The sequence below is a fragment of the Tamandua tetradactyla genome, chromosome 20 (genome assembly GCF_023851605.1).
Source record: "Tamandua tetradactyla isolate mTamTet1 chromosome 20, mTamTet1.pri, whole genome shotgun sequence".
NCBI classification, from domain to species: Eukaryota; Metazoa; Chordata; class Mammalia; order Pilosa; family Myrmecophagidae; genus Tamandua; species Tamandua tetradactyla.
This window is the reverse complement of record NC_135346.1, coordinates 11922970-11946052: the sequence shown is the minus strand read 5'-3', so window position 1 is coordinate 11946052 and position 23083 is coordinate 11922970. Positions and strand designations below refer to the sequence as shown.

Here is a 23083-nt window from a genome sequence, read left to right as displayed (position 1 = left end):
CTACACACAGACAGCCACTAGAAATGGAGATCAAGACAACATTTATAATCCGGGGTATACTATCAATTCAACAGAAGAATAGCTACTATGTTCCAAGCACTATGCTAGATGCTTAGAAGGAAGCAGTACACTTTAATATGAGCCTTGAAGAACAGTTAAGATCACAAGCAGACAGAGTAACTGGAGGCCTGAAAACAAGGAGGCAGAAAAAAAATGTTCAGAAAATGAAGAATAGTTTTGATACATTTTTTAAATAATCACTGTAACCTAAGGCAAAAAAATTTTCTTGCTATTAACAGCTTTCTTCTCTCTGCTTCTTCATGAGTCTCCAAGAAGGTGTAGTAATCAAACTCACTGAAACAACACAGTCAACAACAGGCTTCTTAAGAACACTTTCTGCTGTCTCCTTTAGTTTGGATAAGAGCATGGCAGTCACTTGCTCAGTGGTAAAATTTCGCTCTTCCTCCATATATTTCACCTGCAAGAAAACAGAAAGGATCCAGAGTTCTTATATTTAGTCATATCTAAAAGCCTAAAATGCCTTACATATTCAATGGAACACAATCTCAAGAGAGAACTGAAGAAAGCTAGTTCGGAAATCAAAAATAACCTGGTCACTTTTGAATTTTTAACATGCTTGCCAAACATGTTAATGTCATGGGCAGCACAAAATTTGAGGCAATTACCTATACAGAAGAATATGACAGACTCCTATAGATGTCCCAGATGTTCAAAAGCTAGTATCTCAAAAAACCAACAAAATAAAGTCTCAGTGGCTGAGAGACTTCAAACAGAGTAGAGAAGTTATCCTGGAGGTGATTCTTATGCATTAAAGTTTCTTTTTAGTTTATGATTTATTGGAGTGGCCATAGAGAAGTACCTGAAATTGCTGAGCTGTGTCCCAGTAGCCTTGATTCTTGAAGAAGACTGTATAACTCTATAACTTTTACAATGTGACTGTGTGACTATGAAAACCTTCTGTCTGATGCTCCTTTTATCCACGGTATGGAGAGATGAGTTAAAAAATAAAGATTAAAAAAAATAAACAAGGGTGATAAAGGGCAAAAACAGAGTAGATTAAAAAACTGTAGGTCAATGAGAGGGAGGTGTATATGGGATGTACGAGTTCTTTGGTTTTTTTTTTAATTTCTTTTTCTGGCCTGATACTAATGTTTTTAAAATGACCATGGTGAACCCCCCCATGGTCATGACATCCAGGGGTAAAAGTCTCCCTGGCAGCATGGGAGATGATTCCCAGGGATGGATGAGTCTGGCGTTGGCACTGTGGGATCAACAATGCCATCCTGACCAAAAAAGAAAAGAAGTGTAGCAAATAAGGTCTCAGTGGTTGAGAGAGTTCAAATAAAGTCAAGAGGCTACTCTGGAGGTCACTCTTACACAAGTTTCAGCTAGAAATTGCTATTTACATAACTTGCCAACCCCCAACCAAAATATTCTAGCCAATCCCAAAGAATACCTAGGGCAATACATAAGATTCTACAAACGTTCCATGCACTAGGGTAACTTTTCAGAAACCTACAACCTCCAGATGGGACTCTGGACCATGTTTAAGTCCTGAAACCTAGAGGGACCAGTCTCTCCAGAACATCAGCTAGTTCATCTCCCTACCCCATATTACCAACAGCTCATTCCAACATGAAAAAATTAGAATAGGCATAGCCCAAATACCCCTAAAGAGTGGGAGAAAGACCAAAGGTGATGGTGGAAATAGACAGAGAAGGTAGGGTTTAACAAATGAGTATGATTTCTGAATCATTATATTGATATTTCTTTTAATCTCCAGTATCATTACAGCTGTTAGAAGTAAAAACCTAAAATTGTGGAACTGTAATCCATACCGAACTCTGAAATCTGTTCTACAACTAATTGTTATGCTATACTTTGAAATTTGTTGCTTTTTAATATATGTTATTTTTCACAAAAAAAAAAAAAGGGAAAAAAGTCGATTGTGACTATAAAAAAAAAAATTTATTCCTTCCAGCCTCCAATGTTCTGGCGCAGCTAGAAGGAAAAATCTGAGATGATGGTATGGTAGCTCATGACAAAAAAAACAAAATCATTTTTCCCCAAAACATCTCTTTCTAACCTAAACTATGTTGTCAAAAGTATGACCATATATCTGATTAGTGGTTTTAAAGTATTAATTCCTTAGCTTATTCTTCCAAAAGTTCATTTCCTAAATTCACACCAGAAGACCACTGCATCCATAAGCAAGACAAGCAGCAATGGCAGGTTAAAATTGTATCACCACTCCCCAGTCCTCCAACCCACAATAATAGTGACACCTATGACTCCCAACCAAAACTAGCAAAAGCTTTTCCTAAGCATTTGTAAGTATTTTCATTACAAATTGAATGGCACCAGAACAGTACCGATATAAAGTGAACAGACAAAATAAAATACTGAATTTTTTAACAAAAGGCAAAGCCAGTCAGAGGGGTTTGGGCTTCTAAGAAGAGAGTAATCCTAATACAGTTAACAATGACAAATAAAAGAACAAAGTAATTATTTGCAAAGATTATCAATCTTCATTTCCTCCCTCTCCTCTTTCAGCTTCAAATTGCTCAACTGAGTCAAGTCTCCAGTCCATCTGTCAGAAAATGGAGACTGTTGACCTCTTCTAATAAGAGCTTTTTAAATTTCCTTCATTTCGTGGCCAATTGTTAAAAGACTGTGAACTCTTCTGAAATTTAAGAACAAAAGAGCAACACTAAAGTTCAGGAAACAGAGCAGATCTTTTAATGTCGTTTACTGCTGAAAGTGCCATTTAAGCTCACCGTACTTGAAATTATGTGACCATGTCCAGTTCTCCAAATGTCATCTCAGACTACGATGCTTCAAGTAGTAACCACATTCTAATTAAGTAAACAGGCTGGGATATTTTTCTTTGGGGGGTGGGGGACAAATGATGAGAAGTGGTGGCTATACCCATTATAAAGCTCTTATTAGATAAATTAAACTCTTTTTCTATTGAGTAAAGCATGATAAATTAAACCCTGTCCTGAAAAAAGATTCACGGTCTTTTTAAGACATCCAAACATCTTGTTTGGAAATAGCAATCACTTGATCATAAAGTAACATTTGATGGTTCTTTGAATTAGAATTTTTTTTTGGAAATAAGACATATTTACATGCTACTGAAGCTTACATTACAAAAGGGGCTATCAATTCTGTTGTGTTTCAGAATGGATTAGCAAGTCTTAGATAAATTATTTGATCCCATATTGTTATGGCACATTTTAGAGTTTCTTATTTGGAATGGATAATGTTTATATTATTATTCAGAAATATAAGATTGTGGAAATAGTTTTTAAATTAGTTACAAGTAGTCTTTTATCATTTCCCTTTTCCCTTTTCCAAGGGATCGATGGCTACTGTTAGGGAAAAAATTTGTTGTTGAGTTATGCCTAAGTGGAAGAATTAACATGGAAGGAAGTGGTGAAAGATACCACCCATGTAAAATCAACAACTGGGTCTTCCATTTCAGAATATTAATTACTTTTGTTTTGACTCTGGAAAGATACATTTCCTGCTGTAGGAGAGGTACATTTTTGTACCTTAAAAAACTGTTATAGCTGTGACCATGGCATGTATAAAATTGAAAAGCTTTGTAACACTCCCCTTCCTGTCTTTTCATGTTGAACTTTCCAATTAAAAGACTGTTTTAGAAAAGACCAATTCCTGAAATGTGATTTTTTTCATGTACAAATAAAATCTCATCTGTACCTTGAAAAAAACTGCATTTTATTTGTAAGGTATTATCTTGAGAATCTTACCTTTATACCTGTTAATCCAGTGGGCAACTGCACAATATCATATGCAAGTTTAGATTTTTCTGCCTCCACAAACGGATCAGAGAATGCACGTCCATGAAATCTTTTAAACCCTTGGACTGTGTTCTTTGCATTGGAAATTACCTAAGAGAAAGAGTATCAGAGTCAAGAAGTAAAAAGACTAAACAACTATTGAAGTGAGAAAAAAATAAAATTTCAACAGTCCCATTTTAACTGCAGAAATATCATTCTTAAAATTTTGGTTTTCTTCAGATATTAAAACTTCCTAGGTGATGCCTGCTAGTAAGTGAAGAGAGTTGTGAGGGACTTAAATATGGTCACACAGTTGACAGGGCCAGGACCAGAGACCTGCTCCTCCTACTTTTCCATGAAGAAAAGGTATTACATTTATTAACAGTGTGTTCTGCTTTTAACCTTCTAATAAAAATTTACCTAATGAAATATTTGGCTCTTAAAAATTACCCATACTTAGTAATAAAAAATTGAGGAGGAAAAAAGTTGTAGTGCATATACCCAAGCAGTTAATTGACACAATTAGGATACCCTTTTTCCCTGGGGGAGGGGAAAAAAAAACATACTTAAAACTTAGCAGTATGTATCAACTCAGAATTCTAGGTAAGGAGATTAACCATAAAGGAAAAAAGGTCACACAAATCATACAAAGATGAATGCAAAAATGGTACTGACAGGATATTATTTAAAACAGCAGAAGACAAGAAAACCCGGGACCAGTTAAATAAAGTATGATTTATCCATACAACGAAATACCTAACAGTGGGCAAGTTTATTTAGATGGGAAGATAAGTATCTTTATAGTATGGTATCACTTTCATATTTCATATTTCCAAAGACAAAAAACATTATGGGGCAGGCAACGGTGGCTCAGTGGCAGAGTTCTCGCCTGCTATACCGGAGACTCAGGTTCTATTCCCGGAGCCCGCCATATCAAAAAAAATAAAAAACATTACGCTTAACAGTACAAAAGGATATTCGTTAAGTAAGGTATTTACTAAGAAATTAACAGTAATTTTTTGGATAAGGGTATTACAGGTGACTTGCAGATTCCTTATACTTTAACATCTGCATTTTCTAATTTTTCTAAACTAAACTAGTATAATACAGGAACAAAAATGCTGACAAAAACACTTTAAAAATTTAAGTACACACTTGTACTCAGATTTACAGGCCTCTTCCCAATGCAGTAGTAGGTGTAACAAGCCCCTATAGGAGATACACCAGCTCCGCATTAGCTCCGTCCAAAGGCACACAAGAAGTCCTATGTCAACGGACATGAGACTTCCACAATCAGGCCCTGCTTCAATAAGAAACTCGTGTCACAATAACAATGTCAGCCTGGGTAGCTGGGTAGCGAGTTCAGTACAACTGTTCTCAATAAGAAAAACAGGTTTACAAGCTAGAAGAATGCACTGGAATTTTAGAAAATGTTTCAAAATAATGCTATACTTACTCTTTACTAGCCTCCTAAAACATCTTGAACTTTTGCAAATGAAAGTAATAAAAACCACCAAATTAATTAAAAACCAATTGGCCCGGGGATGCAAGGGTAGCTCAGTGGTAGAACTCTGGCCCACCATGAGGGAGACTGGGGTTCAATCCCTGGCCCATGCACTTTCCAAACGAAAAAAACAAAAATTCAACAAATAATGCTCACATAGATGCTCACACGGAAAAAGAATGAAATGTGACCCCTGTCTGCCACACAGCATTTGAAAAAAAATAAAACTGGCAAAAAAAAAACAAAACAACTGGCTGACAAACAAAAAAGAAAAACACAAAAATAAACCATTTGGTCAAGCACTGTTTTCTTAGGCTCATAATTATACCCAAACAGAATTTTTAGGCCCTGCCCAATCCAGAAAAAAGATAATCACTCTATATGTTGCTCCAAACTGAACCATAAAAAAACACACAACTCCATAATTTTACAGAGACTCAGACACTCCAGGTCAAGGAACTCGGATTTCTGCTGCTCTGGTTACTCAGAAACCAGCCGACATAAGTCAGATTCCTGGTTTACAAAATAAACTTTTTTGTGATTCTAGAAATATGCTTTCTTCTCTGAGAAACTTAGATCAAATTTAGAAACAACACTGACCCTAAAAGAAGATGAAAAGCCCATTAAGATAATCTTCAAGGAACATTTAAAATACCAAGTAACAAGGAAGGCTGCTTAGACAAGGTCTGAGTAAAATACATTCTAACAATTTACATTAAACAGATTATATTAGTTAAGGATATTTTAAAGAAACATTTCATTAAATCACACAAGCACATGAAAACAGGAATAAGGTCTGTTTCTGTCCATTTTAAACTTAGGGCCTAACAGTGCCAGGTAAGAATCAGCTGCTGAATGTATGAATGAACAAACCAGATAAATTAGTCATTGGGGGGGGGGAGGCGGTGGGTAGCGCTCTACCTGGCTTTTAGCTGCTGCTCCAATTGAACGATTCTTAGGACCAAAAGAAATGCAAGCCCTAGAAGATAAAACAAACATTTAAGTATCAAACCTTATTGTGATATTAAATCCAAAATAGCATGCAAGATTTCTGAGTCTCAGCTGTAAAGCTATATATTTTCACAGTATTTAAGTCTATGATTTCAATATTTCTAAATGAGTATAACTATTCATGGAATGGGCGCTTCATTAAGAGAATCCTGTCATTTAGATGTTGTAGCACAAGTCTGATGCGATGACAAGATCTGAGTAAAATACCGAGTGATTTTGTATTTGACTGATCTAAAATGCTAAGAAGAGAGGTAGATTTAGCTAGTCTCCACTATTTTCTAATTCTTCAAGTCTCATGTTCAAATTCCAGCATAAAACAATGTATTCTCATATGAACCTACGAATAAAATTTTCTTTGTTTTTTAAGACAGAACATAACTTCACTAACAAAATAGGGTATAAGCCCTGAAAACAGCTCTCATCTTGTTGTGTATAAGTAAAAAAGTAATGTTCCTTAAACTAGCTTATAAGGACTCATATTTCAGACACTGAACTTCATTCCTACTTCTGAAAACCATCTTCCACATTACCTTGATAATAACCAATGCCTGCTGGTTAACTAGATGTATTTGCTGCTCGTTTCAGGAGGCAAAACTGAAATCTGCATAAATGTCATAACTATTTAAATACACTGTTTAAACTTCAGTTATATTGGAGTTTGCTGATGACTGCTGTCATGACCCCTATGTTCTTTCTAATCCCTCTGGAAAATTGTCCTGGTTTCCTTCACTCTCATGTATTTGTCACTTCTTTCAAGTAGCTTCTTTCTCAATCTAAAATAAGACCAATTCATTCATCCCACCTGAAAAATCCTCAAAGACAATCTTCCTACCGTTCACTTCCCCCTCAAGCTAGTGAGCCTTCTCTTCCTCCTACTTTAACAATGACTGCATAAACCACTTACGTATACTATTTCATTTATTCCTCAGAAGGACCCTGTCTTATTCCTTTACAGGTAAGGAAAAAGGTAATAAGTAAACTGATCCAGGGTCATGCAGTCTGAAAGGAAGAGTCAAGACCCCAAATCATTTACCCATATACTAGCTTTGATCTAACTATTCTTTGTCTATCTTCCCTGGACTCCTAGGGAGTTCTTTCAATTTAACAAAATAAGTAAGAATAAAAGTTCTAAAAAGCATATTGCTTTGGCCCAAACCTGACTATATTAAATGATGTACTGAATAGATTTCGTTTTATTTAAATAACTTACTAGTCCTGTGCAAACTGGCAGAATGTTGGGTCTCTATGTGCATCAGTGGCCCTTTTCCAAAGAAGAGGCTAAGAATACTAGAGCAGTTGCAAACAGCTATGCCCTGCATTAACTGGTGGGAAGAGCACGGCCCAGCCTAGGATCTCATTAGATTTTCTTAGAACCCTAAACTCTGAGGTCTAGACAGCGCTTGGGGTAACCCCTCAAAAAACACGGGTGTAAAGTTTAGCCTCTCTGCAAATAAGCCATCAATCATTTAGATAAATAAAATCTCTTTTAAGTACTACTCAAAATTGTCTCCAGTTCATATACCCCCTGAGGAAATTGTCCAGGTAATCTTACTCCTTTATTCTCTTTATTAAAAAAAAAGGCTCTTGCCTACCCCTAATGATTGGCAAATTTACATCTTTCTAAAAAAAAGCACCAGATCTGAATTTCTAAGGAGTATCCCACCAAGACGGCAAATATTACCTCAAAATAACTAATAGGCAACATTACTGATCTACCTTTATTTCCTGCAGTCCTTTTTCAAAAGTTCATCTCCTTAGCAACGCTTCTACGAACAAAAAACTTTAGTGTTCCCAACTCTCCTATACTTCCGTTAAAGGGTTAATTCTCTATTCTACCTCAGTACTAACGCTATCTTGCTCCTAATAACCTTCCAAACAAAACCAACTACCAACAAATAAAGTCCAGATTCCTTTATCTTAATTCTAACCCCATCTATTTTCCAACTGCATCTCAGCCACCATCACCCTGAATAGTCTCACAATTCTTCCTGGTTTTTGTTGATGCCATTTTTGCCACCTGGAATACACTGGTCCTTCCAAACCTGGCCCTAAGTAAAATTGCTCCGTATCGACCTCTTTAAACTTCTGGACCTGGCTTAATTTCAACTTAGCATTGACCAAAAATGGAATTATGAGTGCTGTTATTTGTTTCCCCTCCAACAGTGTTTTATAAAAACACAAGGTCAGGGGTGCAAGTAGTTCAGAGGTAGAATTCTCGTCTGCCAAGTGGGAGACCAGGGCTTGATTCCCAGCCCTTGTACTACTCAAACAAACAAGCAAGCACACAAGCACACAAACGAAAACAAAACAGTAAAAAAAAATGGTGCTGCGATAAGGGAATATCACATAGAAAAAGAATGAAACGTGACCCCCCCCCCCCCCATACAGTACACACAAACACAAAACCATAGGTCACAACCTATTTGAGGACATAAAAATCAATGAGAGTTGGGGGAGAAGAGTGTGAGATCATGAACAGCAACTTAAAAAGAAAATAAAACATACGTTATATATATGATGGTTAATTTCCAGTGTCAACTGAGCTAGGATATGGTGACCAGTTGTTTTGGTCAAGCACTGGCCTGCTTGTTACTGTGTGGGTATTTGTAGATTAAGATGTGCATCTATAATCAGTTGATGGCAGAGACGATCAACAAAGGTGGTCCGCCCTCAGCATTGTGGGTAGTCTCTTCATCAAATCAGATGGAAGTCTTAAAGCTAGAAGCGAGGGTTTCAGAAGTGAGAAGAATTTCCTCAACTCCAGCACTGGCCCTTGTCCCAGTTTCCAGCCAGTCAGCTTCCCCTGGGGAATTCAGACTAAGGGTTTCAAAACCCCCTTTACCAAAGCACCTTCAGTTTGTGATCTGTCCCAAGAGGTTCAAGACTTGCAAGTCCCCATGCTTCTGTGGGCCAATTCCTTTATACACATACATGTATATATGGATGTAATAATGGATGTATGGAAGGATGGATGGATGGATGGATGGATGGATGGATGGATGGATGGATGGATGGATGGATGGATGGATGGATAGATATATGTATGTATATCCATTCTGTTGGTTGGTTGTCTGAAGAACCCTGAATATTTCAGCATGTAAAGGTACACATTGTTTAATGAAGTTTCTTTTCCTAGTTGTATGTGTATGTACACATACAGCATATATATATATATACATATATATACACACACACACTAAGTCTTAATGTAAAATGTATAACTTACTAAAGCCTGAGGTCTTAAATTTGCTACAGACCTGTACTGTCCCATATGGTAGCCACTAGACAAATGCGACAATTTAAATTAATTAAAAGTTAAATTTTAAAACTCAGTTTCTCAGTCACACTGACAGCATTTCAAGTGCTCAACAGCCAAACATGGCTTGTGGCTACTGTTTTGGACAATACACATATTCTAAAAACATTTCCGTAATTGCAGAATATTCTAATGGACAGAGCTGCTCTAGACAATATTCTCCTTAAAGTCACAACATCTTTACTTTCTTTTAACATCTGTATCTGCATTGTTAACAGGAATAGTGTTTTTTGTATCTCAAGAGTCACATCAACATATGTCTCAGTTCAAATTATTCCTCCCCCATTTTCTGGTCTATGCATACACACATCACAAATAGTTTTTAACTTCTTACAAATAATCAAATGTCATTTGTACATCTGTTCAAACGAATTAATGGAACTTCAATCTTCACCAATATAGCAATAATATAGCAATTTAACTTTAAATTAGGCATAATCTATGCAAGCAGGGGTCAAGTCCTGTCTTCATAACCATATACTTATAAAAGCATCAATATAATTTCGCCACATAATTCTTACTTCTGAAAAAAAGCTCTGTAACAATCAGCCAACTACCACATTAAAAGAAATCCTTAGCTTTTCTACTTTACCATATACTTGGTTGATTTGACCACATGTTCAGTAAAAAGAGCTCAGTCTCTAAAATCAGACAGCTTGGTCCTTCCGAATCCCTTCTCTGCCTCTTTCTAGCAGTGTCAGTGTGAAACATTGCTTATCCCCTGAGATTCAATTTGATCATCTCTAAAATGGGGCAAATAAGGGTACCTACACCTCATATGTTGCTGTAAATATTAAATTTGATAATCCTTTTATTCCTGAGTCCAAGCTCTTATTTTTTAAAGTCTAATAAAAATTTACACAATTATATTTTACACAGTAATATTAGTGAACTTTGTCCAAAAGGGATATGCTTTAGGCTTACATGTGAAAGCATAAAAAGCTTTTATCACTTAAGTCTCTAGACAACAAGAAAGGAAAAAAGCCTTGCTAAAAATAACAATTAATAATTTCACAAAGGGCCAGGTGACATCTAGTTTATCAATATATGCTCTTTGTATATACAACAAATCCATTTATTAATACTGTGATAGAAAAAAATGAATTAATCCATATTATGTGGTAAAAATAGACCGTGAGGATGATCGTATGTATCACAAAAACATACAAGAATTTCTCCCACAGCTAAGTACTTTTCAACATAATGACAACCTCGGGTTAACAGAGTCATGTTAGATCTGCTATGTCCTAGGACCAAGGATCAAAAAACCAAGGGCATTATCATCAAACTGCAAAGCAGCTCTATCATTTATCCAGGATTATTTAAACATAGTTACTATGTGAAAAGTTCACCTACTTTGTGAATTGGAAAAAGTAAAACACTAAAAATGGAAAATGCATTAATCAAAAGCAACCCCAAGCCTACTGTAAAGGTTCCTAGACTGTAAACTCCTAGCAGATACATCTATTTCAGAGTTGTAACTATATTTTCTAAATCCTGAGATACTGAACTATTTGTGTATAATCTGGTTGTTCCCGGAACTTCAGGCATATGGGTTGGAGTAAGAGCTATGAAACTATGAGAGTCAACAATACCCCACCCCTAGGGTCGTGTGGAGTGAGCCCATCTGCCTTTTGCCATGGCTGCTGCAGGGGAAATAACCCTTTAAAATAAAAAAGTGGAAAATTAATTTTAATGTGAATTACAAATTTTCCTTTAAAAGCTTTTAAAGGTAAAAATTATTGCAACCTAAATTTATTCAGTGTTAAACAGAATCAGGACAAAAAAAAGAAGGGAGTAGTTTTGATTTCACATAACAACAAAACTCAAATTACAATGGCTTAAAAACTGTTAATTTGTCCCTCATGAAAAAGTAGTCGAGGACTTTCTCATCTCCAATCTGCCTTCCAGTGGGTGTGGTCCTCCTGGTATGGTTGCCAGGGGTCCTGTCATCATATTCACATTCCCCACAGCAGGATGGAGGAAAACCATTAGGAGCACATGCTTCCTTCCTTTAAGGAGACTTTCAGCAAGTCAAACATACCTCCTCTTACATTTCAATGGCCAAAACTCAAGTCACATGGATACATTTCAGGTAGAAAATGGAAGATACAGTAGCTGTTAACGAAACAGGATAACCCTTTTTTAAAGGGTTAATGTAAGAGACCGGCCAGTACTAAATAAAGTACTTGCTATTATTCTAGCTCCAATGAAGCCCTGGTACAAAAATGGACCAAACTAGTTTGCTCTGGGAGTTCTAGTTCACCTTCTCAAACTGTTCACTAAAATCCAGCTGGCCATCTTTAAAATTGTCTATTCTTGTGTGATAAGTTCCTACCGCTTCCATTAACAATGAATGAAGGTCAATACGAAAAACAGCAAAAATTAAAGATTACTGAAAATTAAAAGCTTACACAAAGAAACTAATATTTAAATATAAAGAAATTAAAGCCCGAAAAGATTAAGGTTACACATCTAGTTAAAGGTTAGGGGCCAGCAACAGAACCTAGTTCTGTGCATTCTAATAGAAGTTTATTATAGAAAATTGTAAGACAGAAAATTACTAAGAAAATAAAGATAATATGTAATTCCACAAACCTCCTGTCCACTACAGATGGCATTATTAGCATTTAGCAATTCTCATAAATCTAGTAAGTTCTTCTAAAAAAAAAAAAGGCTAAATACCCCCAAATCACTCATTCAGTTACTCCTCAACATATGATCTGAAAAAGTTTTCAGTGGCTAAAGTATTCCTTCAGAATTTTTAGATGGAAGCAAGACAAGAACATTTAAAGGAATCACATGTACTATTTCCACTCACCAGAAACGAGGAATTGCCAAAATTTGCACACAGCAGACATCAAATTCCTATCTGTGGTAGTAAACCTCTCTCATTCAAGCTACTTTTTCCACAATTTTCATTTCAGAGTTCGTATATACAAGGTATTGTGCTAGGCTAGTTTCTGCAGCTGATACTCCAAAAAACCCTGAGAAAATAAGTAACACTGACCTACTTTTACAGATTTAGAACTGATTCAAATTAATGTGCCCAGAAACATAACTAGTAAATATTAAAGCCCAGGGTTCAAAATCAGGGCTGTAAGACTCCAAATCCCACACTTACTATTCCTGGTCTACCTATGAAAGCCTGCTAAATTCATTCCTATTTCTCTATCTTCACTCAGCCTGTCTCAATTATTTCCCTCGTGAATTCTAATCCTACTTGCTCAAGTCACACTCCTGCCTTTCGTCATCACTCCAAACGCCACTCTCTGAATTCAATATTTTGTCTATACGGTATAACCTGGTTCGAAATTAGACTCTCCTATTTACCGTTATTTTATGTCTTTCTTATTTCCAACTAGAGTCGTTACCTCTCTAGATAGCAAGAATAATTATTTTACACTTAATGCACACTCCACACAACTCAAAGCTGCTAAATACATAAATACTCACTTTGCTGCGTGACTGACAAAAGAATACTTTTCCTCCATTCCGAATTACAGGGTGACATTATAGGAAATTCATTCAAGTCAAGTTCAAGATTCCTCTCTTCTAAATCCTAGAAATAATATTCTTTTCCAAGATAAAATAACATTGTTCTCCCTTTCCTGAGTAAGAGATATTTCTGACCAAATATTTATGTGTATGCTGCTAGGATATGAATAGCTACCATGGGCATAAATCCTTAAAAAGTACAGTTTCCTGTTTATATTTGTGTATAGTACTGCTCTCAGAATATTAGAACAGCTATTGCACTATTAAATCTACTTTCTTAAACAATATTTTTAAAAGTGAGCTTTCTGGAGAACCCACAATAGTATGTAGACTATCAAAAACAGTGGCAAAACTGGCATGGAAACGGGTAGAACGTTGACCTGTGTCTTCCAGTTACTGCCTTAGCCCTGAACTTTAAAATACCAAAAGGAGTTGATGCCAAGGAGACCAAACAACTCTTACTTTTGAGATTTGCAGTTTCTAAAACACAGCAAATTCCACAATGGATAAGCTTTGCAATTTAAAATAAATGCTACACTGAAGTTGAACCTGAAGGCAATCTTGCATAGTTTTCATGTTGCTGTCTCATTTATAACCCATTGATAAAGAACATTAATTAAAAATACAAAAATTATCATTTTAGCAAACATTTAGGTTTTTATTATATGCTAAAAATTATTTATATATTTTTAACTCATTATAATCCTCACGACTGCCAGTATACTAGAGAACTCATTTATGTTCCTGGTAAAAATCAACTCCTTAGTTTTTTTGTTTTTTTTTGCTTGGGCAGGCACTGGGAATCAAACCCAGGTCTCTGGCCTAGCAGTTGAGAACTCTGCCTGCTGAGCCACTGTGGCCCACCCACTCCTTAGATTTCTGGACAGTATTCTGGAGATTTGTACTGAATCGCTACATAGAGAACCTGTGACCTAGCAATTCCACTTCTAGAAATCTAACCAATAAAAGTATCAACATGTAAACATAAATATATAAAGCAACTTGTTGAAGCCCGATTTGTAATAGTGAAAAATTAGAAATAACCTGTGTATTTCAAGAAAATGTGCTGTATCATATGAAATATTACATATTTAAGAATGAGGCAGTCAACGTTTGACTCTGAAAGACATTTAAAATATATTAAGTGGAAAAAAAGGTTATAAAATATGGTATGATCCTATTCGTCTAAACACATATTTTAAAAAAACATGTAAACATTATAATGTCTCATTACTATGGTCTAACTGTAATGTGCAAACTCTGAGAATTGAATCCAAGGGCACAGGTTATCAGGGGAAGGGTTATTATAAAGGTTCCTAGACTGTAAACTCTTAAGCTGTCACATACAAACCTAAGTTGTAACTGTTATTTCTAAATTCTGATGCTGAGCTCTTTGTATATAGGGTATCTGTGTGACACCAGAAACTCAGAGCTAGAGTTCTGCAGCTATGAAAGTCAGCATTACCCTATACAGCAACTGTTAAAAAGCTGAAAAACAGATTAGATCTCAATTAGAGATATGAGGCAAAAGCAGATCTGGTTACAACTAAGGTAAATCAGATTAAAGGGTAAAAGATGATACTGTGTTTTAAAACTTCAACTTCAGTGTGAGACCAAAGGAAGAGATGTTTATTTGGCCCAAAATTTCTATTTTCTGTAGCACACTTAAACATGTATGGTCAGTTTATTCGAACACCATAATCAAACGGAATATTAAATAGGGAGTGAGATCTTGTTCATTAGTATGATACCCCATATATTCCAGAGTAATCTAGAAAGAGAATAAAAAAGCATTTGCAAAGTCCCTGTGACGGGTGAGGTAAAATGTAGAAATATTAAACTTCCCCACCTGGGAATTCCTGATATACTAGCAAATATTAGGGACTACCATTTTAATAAGAGTGAGCTCTCAATCTTGGGGCTTGCCCTTAGGAAACTTAACTCCTGCAAAGGAGAAGCTAAACCTACTTATAATGATGCCACCCATAGAGAACCTCTTTTGTTGCTCAGATGTGGGCTCCCTCTCTCTAAGTCAGATCAACAGGTGAACTCACTGTGTCCTACCCACAACATGAGACATGACTCCCAGGGATGTAAATCTCACTGGCAAGATGGGACATGACTCTCAGGGATGAGCCTGGACCCAGCATCATGGGACTGAGAAAGCTTTCTTGATCAAAAGGAGAAAAAGAGATGAAACAAAATTTCAGTGGCTGAGAGACGTCAAGAGAGGTCATTCTAGAGGTTATTCTTATGCATTATACAGATATCTCTTTTCAGTTTCTAGTGTATTAGAAACACTAAGAAGAAATACCTGAAACTGCTGAACTGTATTATAGTAACCTTGATTCTTGCAGCCAGCTGTATAACTATATAGCTTTCACAGTATAACAGTATGATTGTGAAAACCTTGTGACTGATACTCACTTTACCCAGTATACGGACAGATGAGTAAAAAAATAAGGACAAAAATTAAATAAATAATGGGGGTATAAGGGTTATGTATGTTTGGGGTTTTCTTTTTCATTTGTATTTTCAATTATTTTTTGGAGTAATGAAAATGCTCAAAAATTGATTATGGTGATGAGTGTGCAACTGTAAGATAATACTGTGAACCACCTGATTGTACACTTTAGATGTGGTATGTGAATATAGCTCAATAAAATTAAATTTAAAAAAATTCAAGTGTATACTGGAAGAAGTCAAGGGTAAAAATACAGAAGATACACAGCAAAAAGCAGGTAATCAGAGGGAGCAGAAAATTATATCTGAGCACTTTAGTGGTTTTATTGTTGAAGCAAATACTTATTTTGTTAGATGAGTTAAGAAAAAAGTTTCTTGTTTTTAATTAAAAATTCAGAAACCCAATTTGGAACCTAATGATACAAAGTTCCTACAGATAACATCTACTGATTTTTTTATATGAGGTTGTATTTTAATCCTTAAATGATTCTAAGAAACCATTTTTCATAACTTCTGCACTTCAACAAATGGGTGGGAAGGAAAATGTGTAAGCAGATAAAGCTTTGGTTAACAAATCAACTTTCCTTGTCTATGATTCCAAAAGATCTAAGTTATCCTGCTTCTGTACTTGGTGCCATACAATGTATAAAGACACTTTGTTCACAGAATACTATCCTGTACAACTAAGGTATCAGATGTTACTCTGCCAATTAACCAGAAACTATACATACTTTCATCTACTGCTACTCAGCTCTTTAAATTCCTATCACATCATTTTATTAGAATCTAAGTCTATGAAAATGATAATGTGAACAATTCATCCACAAAAAATTTTCATAAGTAACTCATTTCTAGCCCATAAAGTATTCATGTTAGAAATTATGACCCAATTAATTTCTATAATGTTGATAGTCCAATAAGACTTTTATTCCAGAGAAATTTTAAGGTTGTACCCTATTACAATAACACTACAAAATACAAAAAAACAAACAAACAGGTTTTTCACCTTATTCCAAAGTCTATGGTCAAAAACTGTTCACACACACATACTCGCAATTTAAAACTGCAGAAGTTATTTCAAAGTCACCCACTTTTATCTCCCATGCTACCACACTAGTGGAGACCAACATCAATTCCCTCATGGACTACTGCAAAAGCTTCCCCAAAATTTCCATGTCTTCTCTTGCCCTTCTCAAATAAATCCACTGTCCACACAAAAGCCAGTCCTATTTTTAAATGTCAGTCAGAGGGCGGACAACCGTGGCTCAGTGGCAGAGCTCTCATCTGGCATGGGAGGTGATGCCTCAGGTCTTTGCATTTGTTGTTCCTTCTGTTCCTTCTTCCTGAACAGCTCCTTCTTCAAATCAATCACCACCAATATGGTCAACTGTTATTATTCATCCCCCAGGTCCCTTAGTCTTAGCTTAAATGTCACGTCTTAAAGTAACACCCTCCATCTCCAGTCTATATTCAATTTAAATTAGGCCTCCCTGTTATAGTTGCTTATTATTCTATATTTTTCCATCTTGGCCCTTAACAAATGTTTACTATTTGGCTTTTCTACTGGCCATATCCATGGCACCTCAAAAAACTGAATCTAAATTCTTTTATACTCACCAATTTGTAATGAGGTACTTCTACTATAGTCCACCCTCTACAACCTGCATCTCATTTCCATGTTCACATTAAAACAAACCTACATCATGCAGTCTTTGTGTGTTTCTCTATAAAACCCAAATCCATTCTTCCACAACCACCACAAAATCAATTTTTGTGCTCCCATTTTCTAGCTGGTCCTAGACTCAAAATAGAAATTTAAGCTAATGAAAATCATAATTCAGAAATTACTTGAATGTATGTGGACCTTCCTATAAGTTCCAGGGGAATATAAAGGAAAATATAGGGAAATCATATAAGGAAAATTGAAGTATTTAAACAGTACTTTCCTTTTTATATTACAATTATATTATGGTGTTTCTTGTCTCCCATCACTTAGTCTTTGAGGCAAATTTAATTGCAATCTGGGCAGATTAAATTGGGTTTTTTTCTGATACAACTCCTTCAGTTTCAAGTAATTAAAGTCATAGTAAAACTATGGTTCTGGCTACTCTCTGTCTAAAGGAAAAATAGGAGTATAAGATAACACAAGATAATAGTCTAAAAGGAATGAAAGGAAACTTTTCTTTCCAATATTTAGGATTCTCTTCCTGTGTCACTTTTGGAGCTAAAGTACCTTTAATTCTAGGCAGGAACAAAGTAGTTACATTCCTGACTCAGTGTTCTAGCCTTTTTAATCCCCTGGAGAGGCAATCTTTACAGATAAAAGAAACTAGGATCCAGAGAGAAAGACAATATCAAACAGAAGGTTAATGCTGCAGCAAACAACAGCTTCCCAGCCAGTAACAAAAGTAGCCCCAGTTTTATTTTAACCCTTCGTGTTTGGTGAAAAGGAAAATCCTAGTCACTCGATATTAATTCAAAGCAAGAAGAAAAAAAAAAGAGTACAGAGGATGAGATTTACAGCAGTATTTTTGCTTTTGTCTCTCCTGTTTATAAAACTTGCACCAAAGGGGGGAAAAGTCTGGGGGAGTCAAAAGAAAGATATGGCATGTGTTGACTAATACACCGTTGACTTAAGTACCCCTACAACTCATCCAGGTAAACATTACTATTCTAAGGCCATTTTACAATCTAATCCATTCCTGAGACTACAACAATTTACAGGCACTTATACCTCAAGATCTTCCCTTATTCTGCTAACCAAAAGAACCCACTAAGTTTAAAGAAACTGTTATGATGCCCAAGGTTCAAGAAACTGTTAATGATGCCCAAGGTTCTGTCCAGATGTTTCAGTCACAGGATTTTAGGAAGCTACTGCCCACTCCACATCTCCTAATTAGTTCTGCCCTTCATCTCCTAATTACTTTATTTGAGGCTTATTTTTATTTCTTCCTCTAAGAGATAAAGTTTTGGTAACCAAAGTACATTCACCAAGTGACAAATTGACTATACAATTTCAGGTGGATTTTAACAGTGCTCAAGTTTTGTAAACTTTCTTAGATTCTACTACACATATAAAAACAAATTAAATAACTATCATGAAGTCTTCCCACTATAAAATAACATTATTTAGAAATTCTAAAATAAGCAACAGCAGATATGGCCTCTCTCTCTAAGCCACTGCCCTACCCGCTACATGGGACATGACTCCCCGGGGTGTAAATCTTCATGGCAACATGGGACAGGACCCCTAGGAACAGCCAGACCTGGCATAACGGGATTGAGAAAGACTTACTGACCAAAAGGAGGATGAGAGAAATGAGACAAAATTAAATTTCCACGCTTGAGAGATTTCAAACAGAGTCAAGAGGTTATCCTGAGGTTATTATTATACATTATATAGATATTCCTTTTTAGCTTATGGTGTATTGGAGTGGCTGGAGGCAACCGCCTGAAACTGCTGCACTGTGTTCCAGTAGCCCTGATTCATCAAGATGATTATATAACTATATAGCTTTTATAATGTGACTGTGTGACTGTGAAAACCTTGTGTCTGGTGTTTCTCTTATCCAGGGTATGGAAAGATGAGTTTTTCTTTTTCTTTTTCTTTTTCTGTAGTGATGCAAATGTTCTAAAAATGATCATCGTGAGGAATACATAACTGTGTGATGATACTGTGAGGCACTGATTGTGTACTATGTATGGACTGTATGTGTGTGAAGATTTCTCAATAAAAATATTTTTAAAATAAAAAAATAACATTACTTAGAAATTCTAATTACATTAATAATCCTTCCTACACTCCTCCCAAATGGTAGGTTCATCCTGCTTTGTAACTCACTGGTTATAAAAAGTGAGAAATACAGAAGGGCCACCTTCTTTGCTAATACTTTTCTTAAGGCACAAAGAGGTCTATAATTAATAATGAGTTTTCCAGTTGATGTACATAAGAAACACATAAGGTATTTTTAAGAAGGTAAAGTTAAATGATCATAACTACAATGATCCACAGAAACTTGAGATGTTTCACCTGAAAATGAAATTAAATTCTCAATTATTACACCATAAAAGCAAAACTAATTTGGAAACAATTCTGATGCTTACAAAGGTACATCAGTTAGCTATTTCAAAAGAAGTTCCAACGAAGAAATCACGGAACACAAACACAGCCAATAAGCATTAATCCACAGATTTACACCTGACAGTAAATAGTGTCATTATTCTTAAGCTTGTAAAGACGATTTAAAGACTACACTATAATTAGAAGAGAGTGTACAGAGTTAAGCTTACCCATATTAACTACAATAGTTTATTTTCATGAACTCTAAGCTATAACTAATCAATTTTAGACAGGAACGGATCATAAGAAACCAAACAAGTACCAGAAAACTGAGGCTTTCAAAGAAAAACAATTCTCTTCCCCTTCCTTCCTCACAACTAACATATCCCTCTCTTTCCACCTGTGACTAGAAAAGAGTGACTTCTTGGCGCTAGTAATTTTCTAATTAGTGCTAGTGATTTCCTAGCTTTTTTAGGATGCCTGTTTGGACTCTTCAGCAAATATTTGAACAACTTCTTCAGTGTACAATACATTTCCCTGGAATTGCAAATTAGAACATAACACTGATTTTTAAAAAAAGGCTATAGTGCCACGGTGGCTCAGCAGGCCGAGTTCTTGCCTGCCGTACCAGACACCCGGGTTCAATTCCCACTGTCTACCCATGTTCAAAAAAAAAAGGGCTATAAAGGATGGTAGAGGGTGGGCAATGACTATTAACAGGCAGGTATGGTCTTCTTTTGGGGGTAATGAAAATGTTCTACATAGACTGTGCTAATCACTACAAAATTTTGTGGATATACTAAAAAAACAGTGAATTGTACTGTTATTAAAATATATACAAACGAATCAGGAAAGTGACATCAAACTATAGCGTTGGGTTCTGGGATGAGTTTTCAGGGAAAGCACCTGTGTTAGGTCTAAAACAAGGGGCAGAAATTGGACAAGTGGAAGGGGAAATGTGAGCACTCTGAGTAGCAAAGATCAGGCCAGCATCTAGAGCTGCTTGGCAGGCAACCTTCCTGGGAGGTATAAAGAAAGTTCAGTGTGAAAAAAGATGGACTTAGACTACAGGGCCTTCAACCACCACACTGAGAAGCTGGTAAATAACAGAGCTTCTTAAAAGATTTTCAACAATAAAACAAAGACTTTTTTACACTAATCAAAGAATGCCTTGCGAGTCACGGTTTTTTAGAGCTGTCTATACGGGTCGCGTAACTTACTACAGGTTTTAGGAGTCAAAGCGAACCCTGAGTCATTCATTAACAATTTCGGGCAACACCCTAGTTAGACTGCAATTACCGCGAAAGTGGCAGGCTATTAGACGACGGATGCGCAGAGAACGGCCCAACACAGTTCAAAACATTACAAGGATACGGAAAACCAAAGTGAAGCAAAGGAATCAAATGGGCATTTTAGCTTTCTGGAACCTCCTCGTGCACCCCATTCCGAGGTCGCTGTCCATCCGCAGCCAAGCCTCCGCGGCTCGACTCCCTCTTCCGGGGGCCGCCCCGCCCCCACTCACGTGGGCCTCTGACCGCTCCACCATCACAGCGGCCAAAACCCTTTCAATTCAACTTTCATTAAGGGCCTCCTACGTGCGGGACTACGAATTCCATGTTGGGCTCAAAAAAGTCAGTACGCCCAGGCCTGATCTCTGACCCCTAAATTAAAAATCTCCACCTGTCCTACGGCCGTGGCTGCCTTCCCCCCAGCTCCTACACATGCCCTCGGCTGGCCCGAGTCCCGACTCACAGCCTTCCCTCGGCCGCGGGTCACGGCTGAAAGACCTCCTCCTGCGCGGGCGCAGACCCACACTCCGCCACCGAGTGAGGCCCCCCTACCCACGGGCCCTCGTCTCGGGACGGAGGTGACTCCTCGGCCCGCGTTCCCCAAGTCGCGAGGGTCGCAGGCCGGACCCAGCGCCGCCGCCGCCACCCCGCCCCGTGCACGCGGCCGGCCCGACCCACACTCACGGCGTGCAGCGGTCGCTATACTCATTAGCGATCGTCTCGATGCCGCCGGCACGGGCCACAGCGACGTAGCAGCTCTGGAAGCCCAGGTCTATGCCCACCACCGACATGGCGCCGGCTACTGCTCGGGCTCGGGCCCGGGTCCGGCCGGCGAGACAGGACACGGACCCCGGCGAGGCTTCGAAGCGGAGAGCGGGGCTGGGACGCGGAGGGCGAACGGCGTGGACCTGGTGACCACGAATAATGAAATACTGCGGGTGTCCAGTCGAGTGCCCACAACCTTAGAAGGGGGGCCGCAGCGAACGCGCTACTGAGGCCCTGTTCAGGCCGGCTCCGGCTCAGCGGCTGCAGAAGAAGCGCCGGTAGCGGAGGCGGAGAAGATCTCGAAAGATCTCGTTGCAACGAGAGCAGAGCAGCGGTGCGAGAACTGCAAAGGAAAGGGAAGTTATCGCGATATCCTGTCTCTTCCTCCTGAGGCCCCGCCCCCGGTGACGTCAGAAAATCACGGCGCGAGGTCCTGGCGAAGGACCGGGTGGAAGAAGACTGAGACGGAATTGCCCTGCCCCAATGCGCCTGCGCACAGGACCGGCCGTTGCGGCTCCGCACCGCAGCAGAGAGTTCTCGAGCACCTCCCCATCCAGGCTAAAGTAGGAGAGGCGGCTTGAGGCAAAATACCGAGAAAACGCCGTTGGCCAACTTCTACCATTTTGCTTTATCTCTTCCGGGGGTGACTGCTCGCTCTCGCTCTTCTGGGCCCCCGAAATTGGAGTCTGAGCTAATCTGAATTCCGCAGCGCTCCCCTCGGGGGAACTTGGGCCGTAGGGGAGGAGGCCGCTACAGGGACGCCGCCCTGAGCTGGGCCTTATGTCCTGCTCTGTCCAAGTCAAAGGCAGCGCCCTTTCTTTTTTAGCGGAGGGAAGAAATCCGCTCCCAATCCCACCAACGTGTTTTTACTTTCAACTTTGTCGCACCTTTCTCCAAACTTCGTGTCCTTAGAACAAACTGGAGGGCCCGAAGAACTTAAAAGCCTTTCGTTCCTCAACCCAAACACCTGCCTAGTTCTAGGTCCTGAGCTGGCTGCAAGGGTCGCAAAAACGGATAACCCGCTACCCAGCCTCGGAGACCCGCTTAACGTGAGGCTAACAACTCAGTTTTAAGGGCTCCTCACTTGCACGGGCCTCTGGGAGTGTTCCAGGTGGGGAGGAGACAGATAAACTGCTAGCGCTCGGAAAGCAATTCTGTGTATGCATTTCTGATAAATTGCCTGAAGAAATTTCAGACGAAGGGGATCTGAATCTCCAAGTCTTCGGTAATTTATTGTGATTTCTCATTTTAAAAATTCACTGTATAAACTTGAGCTCCGCAAAACCCCTATCCACCCCGTCAGGATCCCTGTGCAAGATGTCAAGTGCCGTGCTTGTATGCACGGAATCG

The 23083-nt window shown here is 38.0% G+C and overlaps 1 protein-coding gene across 1 annotated transcript in view; it reads right to left on the bottom strand.

The window, feature by feature from the left end:
* HSPA4 (heat shock protein family A (Hsp70) member 4) overlaps positions 1 to 22057 on the bottom strand; it is a 56436-nt gene extending 34379 nt beyond the window's left edge. Inside the window, exons 1-4 of the mRNA XM_077138432.1 lie at positions 21653 to 22057; positions 6253 to 6310; positions 3798 to 3938; positions 356 to 478 (exon numbers count right to left, since the gene is read on the bottom strand). Of these exons, the coding sequence (XP_076994547.1) occupies positions 356 to 478; positions 3798 to 3938; positions 6253 to 6310; positions 21653 to 21759 (429 nt within the window). The 5' untranslated portion in view covers positions 21760 to 22057. The remainder of the gene's footprint in view (positions 1 to 355; positions 479 to 3797; positions 3939 to 6252; positions 6311 to 21652) is intronic.
* Positions 22058 to 23083: the final 1026 nt, after the last annotated feature.